Source organism: Lissotriton helveticus, chromosome 4_1 (assembly GCF_964261635.1).
Source record: "Lissotriton helveticus chromosome 4_1, aLisHel1.1, whole genome shotgun sequence".
Lineage (NCBI taxonomy): Eukaryota > Metazoa > Chordata > Amphibia > Caudata > Salamandridae > Lissotriton > Lissotriton helveticus.
The window spans coordinates 919,276,487-919,290,747 of NC_136063.1; the positions used below are offsets into that span (position 1 = coordinate 919,276,487).

A 14,261-nucleotide genomic window follows, 5' to 3' on the forward strand; every position below is an offset into this window, starting at 1 on the left:
CCATCCAACCCCGCTCTGCGAACGGATTTCTAAGGAAAGGGATGCCCCCTTTCAGGGCCCTAGTTTTGTCGCACCAGTGGTCAATGTTCTTCATGGCTCCACGCTTCTGGCGTGGAAAGTCATGAAAAGTAATTGATGGCTGCACTCCTTGGTGAAGCCTATATAGGTATTGCGCTATTCCTCCAACGCGGATGACGCCGAGCCAGTCAACACTCCCTAACAGCGGTCAGGGGGTACTGCTCACAAAATGTCTTCCAGTTCCAGTCTGAAGCCTGGGGAAATTCTAAGGTAAGAAATCTGCAGCTAGATATAGTCTCTACCAGATAAGGTGTTACTGAAGGTCAGTAATGTGTTCTTTATTTTGTGCCTAACTGCCCATGTAAAATTCTGATAATGATTGACCAAGCGAGGATGTGGAAGGGGGCAGAATTTTGCAATCTTGGGTGATTCTAGGGCGAGGGAGGTAATGCTCGTAGAGTAGTGTTAGATGTACAGAGTAGATGACATGCACTTCCTCAAAGTCTCAAAATTTTCGTTTATTTACAATTCCATTTCCATTCCTAACCCAATCATATGCGGGACTTAAAGTGTGAGACCAGGTTTGGAACACCACATATTCTAAGGTGTGTTGTGGGATTTCGAAAATGGTTTCCATGTCACGAGAATGAGAAAACAAATGTGAAATTTCATATTTAGCCCAATCATGTTTAGAGATAAATTATGGTACCCAGGCCTATGCTACTAAACTTTGAAAACGGTTTTGTGTAGTTATGGTGTACACATCAGACTTCTGAGGTATAAGAAGGTTGTGCGTCTCCTACTTGGTCAATTAATTTTATTATAGATCCTTCATGCAGAGTTTGGTGTTTTTTTTCCTCATGTAACCCCACACCTTTTCTTCTTTCAGGCTGCAGCATTAGAAGTTCACCTTGTTCCAATCCTGCATTCTCTTTGGCCATGGATTTTGATGGATGATTCTCTGATGCAAGCAGTTCTGCATTTGCTTTGTGTATATACAGCTGACTATCCAGCAGGTGTGGCAGCTTTTGTTTGTATTTGCTGATGACTGTGTGACTTTACATTGCAAATGCAGAATTCTCTGTGTATCAACAAGGAGTGAGGAAGATCCAAAAAGGCAGACATTGTATTATAATTGTTGAACGAATTGTTGGTGAGATTAAATATTTTACACTCTGAAAGTCATCTTCTCAACGGTGACACTCCTTTTCTGCTAAATATTCTCTTCTTCAAGAAAAGGAGAGTTAGTACTGAGCATTTATTAACCGCTCTCTTTAATACATATTTTAATTTAATCCTTAAAATTATTTGTGCTAAAAACGAATGGCCTTTAATTTTAGGGTGACATAATTTACTTGAAGGTTAGGGTTATGCGATGACTGACTGACTGAAGTGCTTATAAAGCGCACGAATGCCGCGGCGTCTTGGCGCTGTGATCACATGTTCTTCTGCTTGTCAGGCTCCACCCTTTCATACCCTTCCTGACATGGACTAGAACTCCAAGAGGACATTCAGTGCGATGGCCTTCAGAAAAGAGGCGCCCTACTTCACGCTGCCCTCACTTTTCGCGTTCCAATATAGCTAGTTGACTGCATTTGTTAGTGTGGTAACTTTGAGCATGTCTTGCAGGGCATGTTAAGACCTCATGTTAGGACCTCACCACTATATTATATCTGGCAGTGTAGATGTTAATTGCACTGCCAGAGGGAGAACATTCTCTTTCCCTGCCCTTTTTTCCATCTGTTTCAAGAGGCCGGTTTGTTTATTTTACCCCTGCAAATTGATTTAACCACCAGAAGGAAGAGCAGTGTGCAAAAAGCCTCCATGTAAGTAAGAAGGGTAAATTATAAGTGATGCTTACCCATACACCGGCTTGTTTTATTCCCTCACCTCTTAGCGTTATATAGACCAGGATTGGAGACTTCCTGCAGATGGGGGAGATAGATGGTATTGGTAAGCACCTATGCATAGCAGACAGCCATGCCCGTCATGTGAATATGTGCAGCAACAAAAATATTTAAAAAGCAGGAGGCAAGATGCTTGAAAAAACGAATCCCAAGCTTACATAAGCACTAGGCTCAGCAGTAGCTGCATGAAAGTTGAGGGTTATGGCCAGGAAGGTGTAAAGTCTGTATATAACTGTACAGCCAAAATGGTAGGTGGTCAGGTGAAGAGAGTCAAGTTATGTTAAAAAACATTTGGAGGTAGCGCAACACACCCTCCCCTCTTTTTGCACTGTTACATTCAAGCTTATTGTGACCGCTGCAGCCAGGGTGATTAAAAAAGAACGAATATAACAAGAAGGAAGGTACACATAGGCGGCCTTAAAATACCTAAATATTCGATATACATATGACATCAAGAAATAGAATTGTATTTCTTGTACCTGAGTCTAGCTGTGTCATATGTTATGGTACTGTGTGAGTAATTTACCTGTTTCAGGTAGTGGGTAACAACTGCCACTCCCTACAATGAGAAGCAGTAAGAACTATTTTGTACTCCATTTTTTCATTGATCGGCAAACAAGGCCCGGCATTTAAATGGCTCCAAAACGTTTTGAATGATAGACATCAAACTGCCCATATTCCTCTTCCAAAACAAACTTAGCCAAGGGTGTCCCACAGTGCTCCTGTTTGAGCCTCGCTCTATTTAATAACTTTATGCCCCCCCCCGCTAATATCGCACAGCATTTTGGCTTTCAAATAATATCATACGCAGACAACACCTAGATGTTGTTCACGACTGACTGCTTCAAAAAAGCGCTTCGCCCTGGGCATGGTAGCCATCTCCGACTGGATGAACGAGAACTATCTGCAATTGAATGTAGAAAGGACTGAGATCATGCTGCTTGGAAAGGCTCCCTCCATCTGGACAGATGACTGGTGCTCTGGACAATTTGGGGACACTCCACTGCCCAAATTATCTGTGAGGAATCTTGGTCTGAAATTTGACCAAGCTTTAATGATGAAAGCACACATTTTGGCCACCACTGGATTATGCTATCATACCATGCATCTTTTGTGCAGAATATTTACTTTTCTTCCAACCTCTGCCAGAAGGACTCTAGTCCAATCCTTAGTAATACGTAGACTGGATTATGGCAATGCCCTTCTGGCAGCTGGTAATGGGACCCTAGTTGCCAAACTGCAGGTAGTCCAAAACACCACGGCCAGGCTCGTTCTTAACTGTCCTGCGGGTTCCTCTTCAGCCCCGTTGCTAAAGGAACTGCACTGGCTGCCTTTGAAAAAAAGGTGTTATTTTAAAATCTGCTGCCTCACCTACAACGCCGTAAACGTGAAAGAGTCATTATACCTACAACAAAAAATTCAAACCTACACACCCAGCCGTATGCTTGCAGCAGAAGGAAGGCTTTTTCCTACCCTGCCCCCTACTATTGGAACAGGCTCCCTCTACACGCCCGTACTTGTACAAACTGCCATAAATTCAGGAAATTACTTAAAGCCCTTCTATTTTAATAACACTTTTTCCCTTTCACTGATACTTGATTACAGCGCCAAAATGCCCCCAGGTGAGTTGTGCGCTATATTAAATATAAATACATAACATATGATAAAATGTTGCTGGTAGTCTGACATGGCTTTGTCAACGCTCTTTTGAACTATAGGGGGCAAGTGCAGACAAAAGCACCCGAGAAATGGATGCTGCAGAAAAAGGGCAGCTTTCTTTGCTTTAGCATTCATGTTTCAGATGTTTTTGCCAATGCTGGTTCCAGTTCTAAAGGATCACTCACTGACTACTATCCAACTGTTTAGGTCGAGGACTCGTCGCACTGCTGTAAGCAGTGTGGGCGGAACTCCGAAGATTTAATGTTTTTTAGTAAGGGGGCTTGAACCTGCCCCTCTTCTCCTTTGGCTGGCTTCCTAAACGGAGGCCAGCCATTGGAGGAGAGGGGCGTCACTCGTTTCAAGCCCCGTCTTTTTTCGGGTTCGGGGGCGTTTTTTTAAGCTTCTTTCTATTTACTTTCTCTCCTCTTCCCATTGGCTGGAATTTTACCTTCCAGCCAATGGGAAGAGGAGAGAAAGAAAACACGCCCCGAATGCGAAAATGAGGTTGCGTTTCTCCGAGGCATTTCTGCTTTGCCTCGGAGAAACGTGGTCGCCTCTCTTTTAATTCCAATTTCATTTCTGCCTACATCCATGTCCTAGCTCCTGTCTGCCCTAAAGTTCTAACTAGCCGCTCACCCTGTCTGCCCTAAAGTTCTAACTAGCCGCGCACAGCTGTGTCTTCAGCACTCGCTCTTCAAAGCCCTGTCTTTCCCTCTCCAGAGCAGCCTCCTTCCAATTTCCGGTCTTCCTTCTTTCCGTCTGACAGGCAGCCTTAGGGTCGTTTCGTCGTCGTGCACGCCGCGACCCCTTGCTGCACTCGGACCTCATGACAAGTCGCTGGCATCGTTGGCCATCCGTCGCGGGGCAAGCCGTTGTTTGCGAGCTGAGTGTTGTAACCCCACCCCCACCACCTCGCTCCTAGTTGTGGCGCTGGTGCGTCCTGAGTCCTGCTGGGTGAGGCCACCTGGAGAAGCTGCTGTGGTGGGGTAGCTTGGCCCGAGCGGCCTGGCTGGTGAAGGGTTTGGGCTGCATACAAGCCGCATATGCAATGGCCTAATGTGGGCAACACACGCTTGGCACCCACGCCGCCTCGTCGGGTGAGGAAAGCCCGTTCAAATCAATCATTCGCGCAGGCCACCCTGAGGCAGTAACACTTAGCGAGCCTTTTGGGGATCTGGCCGGGGTCGTCCGCCCTGGGAGCACGTTGCTTTTGCTTCCCTGGGTCCTGTCAGCGAAACTAGGCCCTGGCACCTCCCTTCACCCGGGCCAGGCAGCCCCGGAGGTTTCTCCTCCGCGCTTTCCCTACCAGCCCTCCTGGGTCCTCTTGGTTGGGATCGCAGTGTGTGGGTTCCCGGCAGACCCATGCGGAGTCCTGCGGGTGGGTGCTGCATCCGGTGCCACATTGGTGGGGAGATGGCGGGTTCCAGTAGGTGCAGGTATGGTGCAATGTTTGCGAGGTTGTTTCCTGGATTGTGCGGGAATCTCGAGACTTGTGCACTTTCATTTGGACCCAGAGTAGCGCTGCCCCCGTTGAACGTAAGCCCGTTCCCATGCACAAGTAGTAGGGAGGTGCACCTCGAGATATGCTGCCGGGACGTGGTTTCAACAGTGGGAGGTCGGTTGGGGCCGCGCTGCTTTTGCCCTCCCTTTTGCTTTAGGCACGGGCCCTACCACCCAGTACGGTGAGCTGAAAGGTTTTCTTTCCCAGCGGCACGTTGCGGCGGCTAAGCCCATAATTTGGGGGTGTTGGCGGCGTTAGGTTTTGAAGTTGTAGCCAATTCATCTCGTTGTTGTGTTTCCTTACGCACCACCTTGTAACTAAAGGGAGGACGTGGCTTTGTGGCAGAGCTGCCGTCTTTGGGTCTGAGGAACCACGGTTCGAGTCCAGGCTGTGACTAAACGTGTGAATCTGGGCAAATCTCACATTAGCTTGCGCCCTTTAAAAATGCAATAACAATGCATTTCAGTTCCCATGCGGAGAAGGTGAGCGGGCCATTTTTATAAATGGAGAATGTCTCTGCAAGTAAAAATTTACGGAATAACAGTGGCAAAGGTACCGCTAGTTGCAGCATTTCACTCTAGGCAGCCGCCTGCTGCAATCTCAAGGGTACTGTTTCTGTGGGCTCCGAATCCAATCACTTGGCGGGTAGACTTACCTACAGGGTTTGGGGCTGGGGGCATGACGAGTACGGGCCCGGTACCCTCATCTGCAGAAACCCTTGCTGCAACCAGCCGAGTGTGAGGAGGGCTTACCTCGAGCCATCTCGCCATCGGGGCTCCTGGAGTCTGGGTTGTTGCTTGAAGTCCCTGGTTCTGTCCCACGCGCGCTCCTGCCTCCTCTTCTGCCCCCCCCCTGTTTTCTCCCCCCCCTGTTTTCTCCCCCCCTCTGTTTTCGACCCCCCCTGTTTTCTTCCTCCCCTGTGCCTGTCTCCCACAGGCAGCAGAGCAGCTGCACCTTATGGCTGCAAGGCGTTGATTCTGTTACTTGTTGCTAAGAGGGAGGAGGGGCAGGTGGAGGCAGCGGGATGCTCAAGGCTCTGACTTTTCGTCCGGATTACACTTGCCAAGGACACCCTGATTCCAGCTTTCATGTACCTGGGCCCTCTTCCCGGTGTTTGGGGTCAAACAATTGCTTGCTGCTGCCATGTAGGTTAAAACGCAGGTGCACATTCCTTACTCCAGTCACCTGACCCTCCCACAATAAAACGCATCAGAGGGTGCCCGCACGTAGAGTTGAGAAACAGAGTGCAGGTACCCTCTGTCAGAGGAGGCACATCAGGGATGCACAGTGAAAGACAAGAGTCTTGATAGAGAATAGTATGCAATCTAATCAAAATAATTAGCAAGTCATGTTGAGTGCTGCTGGTTGCTACCGGCACTAGGCTGGCAAGTTCTGATATCACAGCGTCTTGTGTGCATGTTTTCTAATGCTGGTCATTTCAGAACAAATTTCTTTGTCTTTTTCTCTACAAGTTGTGTATGTTCTGTAAATGTCTGCCCTCCCAGCACACACGACTAACTACTCATGCTACTACTCTACAAATATCTAATACTCTATACTCACTGTACTACTCAATATCAACTACTCACTACTACTCACTCTTCTACTCTACTACTTACTCTACAACTCTCTAATACTGCCTACTCACTTTAGGACACAAAAACACTACTCTGCAGTACTCACAATAACACTCTTATTACACACTCTACTACACGCCATTTACTACACTCTCTACTACTCACAAAAACTCACTCAAATACTCACTCTTTACTACTCACTCTCAAATATTATCACTACTCGCTCAACTACTTACTCTACAACTCCTTACCACTGTCTGATAACTGTAATACTCACTATCAACTACTCGCTACTACTCGCTGTACTAAATAGCATCTGATGTATAGTACTTACTGTAATACTGTACTACACACTCTGCTAAACTCTCTACTACTCAACATTACTCACTCATAATTACTCTATACTACTCACTGTTTACTACTTAAACTAAAAATACACTTTGGATATGTAAGGGTGTGGCTGTGCATGTAAATGTGTGGCTCTAGGACTCTACTACTAACTCTCTCACTCTTTAATACTCACTCTTTCACTTTTTACAACTCGATCTCTAATACTCTCTTAACTAATAACTCTCTCCTACTCACTATCAACTACTCACTGTACTACTCTACTACTTACTCTGTGTGTGGGTGCAAATGCAATGGGTCTGGCATATGCAAACGATTAAGCTATTGGCAATGTAAATGACAATGCCATTTACTTATGATTTAAACAAATATATATATGTCATGAGCAATGCCAATAGCTCTACCTTTAATAATGCCGAGACCATTGCATTGTAAATGCTTGTTTTAATAAGGCAACAGAACAGTATCCGTTCACAAATGTTGATTATTGTCATCGCTTTGTATGCTTTTTAATCTTTCTCTTTGTCAGGGTGTTAATCCAAAAGCAATCATCATATAGTTTCATGTTTGTAGTCCCACCATTTCTTTGTGCATTTTTATTTTCTGAGTGTAACGTAATATGTGTCTCAATGCCTAAGCCATTGCTGACAGCTATCTACGATTTCCTCCCTCCAGGAACTGCACTAGTTCTTGGTTAAGCTCCAGTTTGTTTGAAGATTATATACAATTCATTTAGACAGAAAAAAAGAAATCTGATCAGCAGAAACAAGGTCAAAATGAATTCCAGCAAGCAAATACGGATAATCGTTTAAATAAGCTTTCATTGATATTTCTTTTACAAGTCTGAGGCTTGTGTTTTGAAAACATGCAGCGTCTGCTCCCTAGTTCAGAGATCATGCACAGCAAGTCCCCAAAGGAGTTGCAGATTTTACGACCCAAAGAAATGTTGCCATGACTGAGCCCTGCCAACAGCACATTTATTGTTTGTACCAGGCCCATGACATTCCCAACAGTAACATTTTCTCTGCTTTAAGCTCCAGGTCAAAAAGAGAAATCACGAAAGTTGTTCATTTTCATCTCTAGAGAAACCTACTGAACTCAAAAAAGAAAAACTCTGCACTAGTACCAGCAGAGAGCATGGCCCCCCATTTCTAAGTGGTCAAATATTGATTTGTTGAAACAGAAAAGCCCTCTGCATGGTAATGGATGTGTATCCGAGCCCTGAGTGCCCAGCTGTACTGACACAGAAAGTCATCTTGGCCAAGAAACTGACACGTGATGCTTTAGGAATGAGGTGCATTGTGTTCACTCTAAATATATTCAGCAACATTCTCCAGTATTTCAGAGCATGATTACCTGTTTACTGAGATTTCACTTAAAATGTATAGAGTGAAATGTCAAAAAAGCATCTAGGTCAATGTTCGCATGGGCCTGTTAGTGATGGGGCATGCACCTCAAAAGAGCACATTTAGCCACACTCCTTTTATAAAGGTCTTTCCACAATAGGGAGAATATTAGGACATTTATTATGGTTGAGTGAGACAGTGTAGTGGAAAGAACCCTTTTATAAGAAGACTTTTCCGACAGCTTGGTCTCTTCCCAAGTACTGCATTTATTGCCTTGCAACCTGTCAAAATCATTTCAGAATTCTAAGTGTTCAAGCAACTTAGTTATTTGTCATTCGTTAATTATGTGATGTTTATTTCTTTCAGGCTGTGCCTCACTTTGTTGCGCAGTTGCTTCAGTAAATTTCATGCCATCTTCCCAGAGAGGCCCATCCAGCAACTCCTTGATGTACAGTATTGTGAAATTGGCTTCACAGCTCTCTCCAGAGAACAGCACAATTCAGCAGATGGCTTTTACTCTTCTTTCTAATCTGGTTGTGACACATGATTGTAAAAGTGTAATGCAAAAGGTAAATTATTTTGTCTTTTGTTTAAATTGATTGAATTACTTCCATGGCATGCAATGGACTAGTGTGTAATCAAGTGTCAGAAATCAAGCGGAAAAAGGCAAAAATCCACCATTTTTAAAGTTTTCCATCAAAGCAAAATCTGAGTAAGAATTTGCTCTACTTGCAGGTTTTAAGAAATTGCTTATTTAGAATTTGGTTTCTTGTATCACTAGTAGTGTGACATGAGCTCTAATGCCAATGAGCTTTGCCCCCTGTCCTCCATCTTCTCCTACTACTTCTAAAGGATTTTTATATGCTGATACAGTAACACTTCTTTAGAAGTTTATGGGGATATAATAAGGTAGTGTCCAGCCTGAGGTAGACAAATGTTAATTAGGCGGCTGTCAGGGTTGGGCAAGGCAGAAGATTTGGCATTAAGTTTTGTGAATGACCAGAAATGTAATGTCAAATAATTCTCAGTGGGACTGGAGGCTGTGGTAAATGCTTCCTCACCAGCTGCTTTTGAAAAGGTTGTAGTATCCCTCTTCAGCAGCATCTGAGGAAGCACAGTAGGGATCTCTACCTGAAATTACTGTTGTTTTGGTATTCAGGTCGGGCAATGGTATCACAGACTAAGGGCCTCGAAAACCTTCTCCTTTCCACCTCTGAGGAAAGAGAGGTGTGTGCGCCTTTTGTCTGCATCTCTTTTCCTCTTTTCCTCTTTTTTTCAATGGTTCTAGGCGGTTGCCAATATAGCAGAAAATGGGGGTTTTCCTCTGGATTCACATGCATCTTTCTGCAAATCGGAAAAAACAATTCACATACCTTGTTGCATGCCTTATATAAAGCATTTTCAATTCAAGGATTTTATGTTTGGTCTTTTGAACACCTCTTTTTAAAAAAAAAAAAAAAATGTTCCCCGTTTGTGAGGGGCATCGCTGGAAAGGGAAGACTCTCTCCTTTCCAGCGAAGCCCCTCACAAACCTGAAGAGGCCTCCTAATGTCCAAAAAATCCACCGGACACCCGCATTTAAGGGGTTCATTTCTATCATTATTATTGTTAATAATAGTATTATCCTTGTTATTATTGTTGGTAATAAATACAGCCTGTTATTCTATTTCTGTATATTACCCACACCTGATTTCAAGGATTGTAACCTCTCCTTTGAAAGTCTTACCTCTGCAAACTAGCCACTCCTAATCTCCTCTAGCTCCTCTGTTAATCCACCAATATTTTCATGAGCTCACATGCCCTCCCCCCAACCTCCTGCCCCCCACTAGTGATCACTCATAATTCCTTTTGATTCAACCTACCGCTATGAAACCGTCATAAATGCGTGTAATGGTTTCTTTGAGAGCACAAGACTAATACCACTAACTAACAATAACCACTGCATTAACCACTACGCTTAGGTTTCTGGGGTGCCGTTTTGCCTGGCATAAAGAACTTCAATGTTTCATCAGGGCAGAAAGCCAAATATAAATACAATTCCAGTTTCGCTCCATTGAGGAGCTGCTTTTCAGAAGGAAGACTACCTCAGTGCATCGCTGGCTGGGAAGATGGCGATGTAGTAATTTGCTTCAATACAATCACTCAATGTTAGGATTCGTTTTTGCAGAAGACTGCAAACATCTTTCTTTTCCGTACTACCTGTGAGATCTTCCAAATTTAATTGCAACACATTGCCTCTCACATGTCAAACATAACTGATCATTTGAACATCAAGCTTGAGTGAGTGACATTAGAATAATCCTTTTTTTTCTTTCAAAACTTATGTTAAGGAATTTGTAAAGTGCCTGGTTACTCCAGGAGAGTGTCCTCGTGCTGAAGATAGGCTGCACTAAGCTCCAAGTATCAGCCAGTCAGACTCTGCAACAGGGGCAGATCCGTCCTGCGCTATTTCCTAAATAGCCAGGTCTTGCGAATTTTCTGAAAACGAGCTTCAGGTGGCTCCGATCTCAGATCCCGGGGCATAGAGTTCCATAGTGTAGCTGTTAGGAGTCTAAAAGACCTGCCCCCCCCCCCCCCCTTTGGCGCAGTCTATTCACTCTAGGGACCACTGTCCACGCCGCCCCGAAAGACCCAAGGTGTTTGGTAGAAGTGTAGGCTTGAATCAGAGGAAACAAATATCCTGGGCCCTTCTGATTAAGTATCCAATGCACAAAGCAAAGTGCTTTGAAGAAGACTCTGTGCCTCATAGGGAGCCAATTAAGTTCGGCAAGTCCGGTGCATATAGAGTACCGTTTTGGAATATTTAGAAATAGCCGGGCTGCAGCATTTTGTACCCTTTGAAGCATCCCCAGCCTGCCTTTTGAGACCCCCAGATAAGGTACATTACAATAGTCCAGGCGAGATACCAGCAAATCCGGAATAACCATTTTCTTAGCGGATTCCGGTAATTGTCCCAGGATTTTTCGTATCATTTTTAACACGCCAAAGCAGGTACCGACCGTAGCTGAGATCTGCTTATCAAAAGATAGCGCTGCATTAGAAGTGACACCCAAGTTCTTCAATTTAAGTTTAGGGACCGGAGTGGGGCCTAGTTCACAAGGCCACCAAGCAAAAGACCAAATGAAGAGCTGCTTCCCGCTGACCATTACCTCTGTCTTCTCTGCATTCAGTCTAAGACAACTGGCGTCCATCCATGCCGCAAGGTCCACCAGCCAACTTGACATTGTCTGCGGCCCTCCCATCATCTTGTGCCAGTGTGATGATCAGCTGAGTGTTGTCAGCATTAGATACGATCCTCACACCTTGGAGTTCAATCACGTCTGCCAGAGGACCGAGATAAACGTTGAACAGGGTTGGGCTTAAAGCTGACCCCCTGTGGATCACTGTGCGGTAAGGGGATGATATCCGAGGTGTATGGTTTTTTTAAATATCTGGAATGAGCGGTTGTCCAAGAAGAGGTGTGTTGATTGGCAACTTGGGGGCAGGAGTCTTAGCATGGATACCTGCAATTCACTAGGGTCACCAGGGGCCCTTACAGACTTTAAAGGGGTGAGCCGCTGGCTAGTCAGGAGAGCACAATCAAGGATCTGAAAGGGAATGAGAAGGTGATCTAACCAGGCAATGGGACGTAGGGGAGCTACCTTGGTCAGGGCTAAATTGGCAAATTTGGGCTCAAGAATGTGCCCCTGGATGTGAGTGGAGTCCTGAACTAGCTGTTGAAAATGGAGCAACACCAAATCCTCGCTGAGGCTTATAGCATTGTGGCAGGTTGGGTCATCAATATGTATATTGATATCACCTATGTATCACCTCCAGTCCACTTCCCCGCTCTTTAGGTCTGTCTAGTCTTAAAATTGCATAGCCTGAAGGGATAGCCTCTAGGATATCCAGGGCTGACGTGTGGAGCCATGTTTCAACCAGAAAGAGCGCAGTGGGTTGCTGTTCCGACACATGGTCAGCAATTTCAATTTTGTGTTTAGGGAAGGGCTGACAGTTTAAAAGAAAGCTTCGGGCCTTCTCCTGAGAGACGCAGGAACTCCGTCCCTCCCACTTCACTTGAGATTTTGGGAGGCAGGAGAAGGGGCAGCCGCAGCTGACTGTCTGTCCTAAGTCTATATTTATAGATTGGCAGCAGTTAGTACTAGTCCCCTACATCCTCGAAACGTAGTTCATCCACCGCATAACGCAAAGATTCTTGGTTAAAACTACCAGTGGGCCTGGCGCCATCAAGGCGCGGATAGGCACAGACGGTCTTGCCTTTGGTGCAGTCGCGCCGGCCTGCTCCTTTTACAGGCTAAAGACTAGAGAATCTGTAGCCTCAAAGATGGCGGACCCACTCTAGCTAACGGGAACCACCAAGGGTCTAAACGTGAGCTGCACAGAGCAGAAATTATGTCTGGAAGACGGGCACTGTCTGATTCACCCCAGGTAAGAGTGCCCAAGTTAAAATCAAATTCATATTGAATTCGTAAAACGACAACTGATAAATAAACTGTGTAAAAACCCTCAGAACTGACTTTATCCTGAACGGTTCGTGCATTAATAATTCTTTAAAGGAAAAACTACATTTATCCTTGGTTATCAAATATAATTTTATTAAAACCTTTATGCAAATTCGAAATGTTGTTCTGCCTAACATTGCAGACAAATGTCTGGTTTATCAGTTTTGTACTTGTCCGGACCTCCTTTCTTTACCATTGCCAATGTATTTGTATATGGTGTACTTTCAGTTTTATCTAGCCCCTTTTCTTAGAACACCGAACATTAAACATTGATTTTCTTCATATAAATATAGGGTATGTGAACAAGTTTCCGTCAGTTGTAGAGTGATTTGAATGCTTTAATTTCACATTGACAGTGTGGAAAGAACTCCAGCTGTAAGTAATGAGAGCTTCTTTGCCTTTGCTGTGTTTGTTACATGTTAAAGCACTCCAATAGACCTAAACAACAGCATTTACCTTTTAGTGACATTTTTTATTTACAAAGGACAACATCTGGATTCTCTTTTTACCTTACAGAGCAACTTTCTACAGAACTTTCTCTCTTTGTCACTGCCAAAAGGAGGAAGCAAGAGTCTTGGCACCCTAGCTAATCTGTGGCTGAAGCTACTGCTGAACATGTCCTTTGCAGAGGACGGCCAGCAAATGATCTTGAAGCTGAATGGCAGTTTAGACTTGTTGCTAGAAATGGGCAAGCATAAACAGAAGGGCACACTACCGATGGCTCTTCTTGTTCTCCATAACCTTTGCTTTCATGCGGCGAGCAAACCCAAGATCCTGGCTAATGGTAAGTGACCCAATAGAATCCTTCTGCTAATTAACTGGTTCACAAGCTTAAATTTGCTTAATGCTTTTCCCCAGGTGTCGCCTTGAACAAATAGCGTGTACCATGAAAATGTCTACGTAAGAACAGCATGAAGTTATGGCCTGTAGTTATTCGGTGTATGTTTTTTTAATGGACATTTAGTTGACCACCTTAAGGAGAAGAAGCATAATGAATTGTCCGCTCGACAGAAAAAGAGGGTTGTGATCAATAGCAGTTTTAAACATGGGGTTGAGTACCTAATTGGTACTGGCAAATCTGTGCGATGCCAATACTAGAGCACAATAGATGTACACGAAAGTGGCGAATTTGCTCCTCCTAAATTCCTTCAAAGATTCTTTATCTGTTACTCCTACTCAGACAGTAAAGACCTTTGAACATGTTGTGTTTTTTACCATTTTATAGTATAATAGTGCCCAAGATTAAATGTACAAAATGGCCACATCCGCTTTAAAAGTGTGCTGTAGCTTTGCTGTAAAAGGATACAGTAATGAAATGCATTTACTAATTAGGCTCAATTGTGATTGTAGGTATATTGTTTAGTAGGATCTCAGAATAAATGGATTGTATTTCAACGATTTTT

The 14,261-nt window shown here is 44.3% G+C and overlaps 1 protein-coding gene across 3 annotated transcripts in view; it reads left to right on the forward strand.

Moving 5' to 3' along the window:
• RTTN (rotatin) overlaps positions 1–14,261 on the forward strand; it is an 891,871-nt gene that overhangs the window by 792,966 nt on the left and 84,644 nt on the right. For all 3 annotated transcript variants that reach the window (XM_078687523.1, XM_078687524.1, XM_078687525.1), the window contains 3 exons: positions 908–1,034; positions 8,723–8,925; positions 13,375–13,642. In XM_078687523.1, the coding sequence (XP_078543649.1) occupies positions 908–1,034; positions 8,723–8,925; positions 13,375–13,642 (598 nt within the window). The remainder of the gene's footprint in view (positions 1–907; positions 1,035–8,722; positions 8,926–13,374; positions 13,643–14,261) is intronic.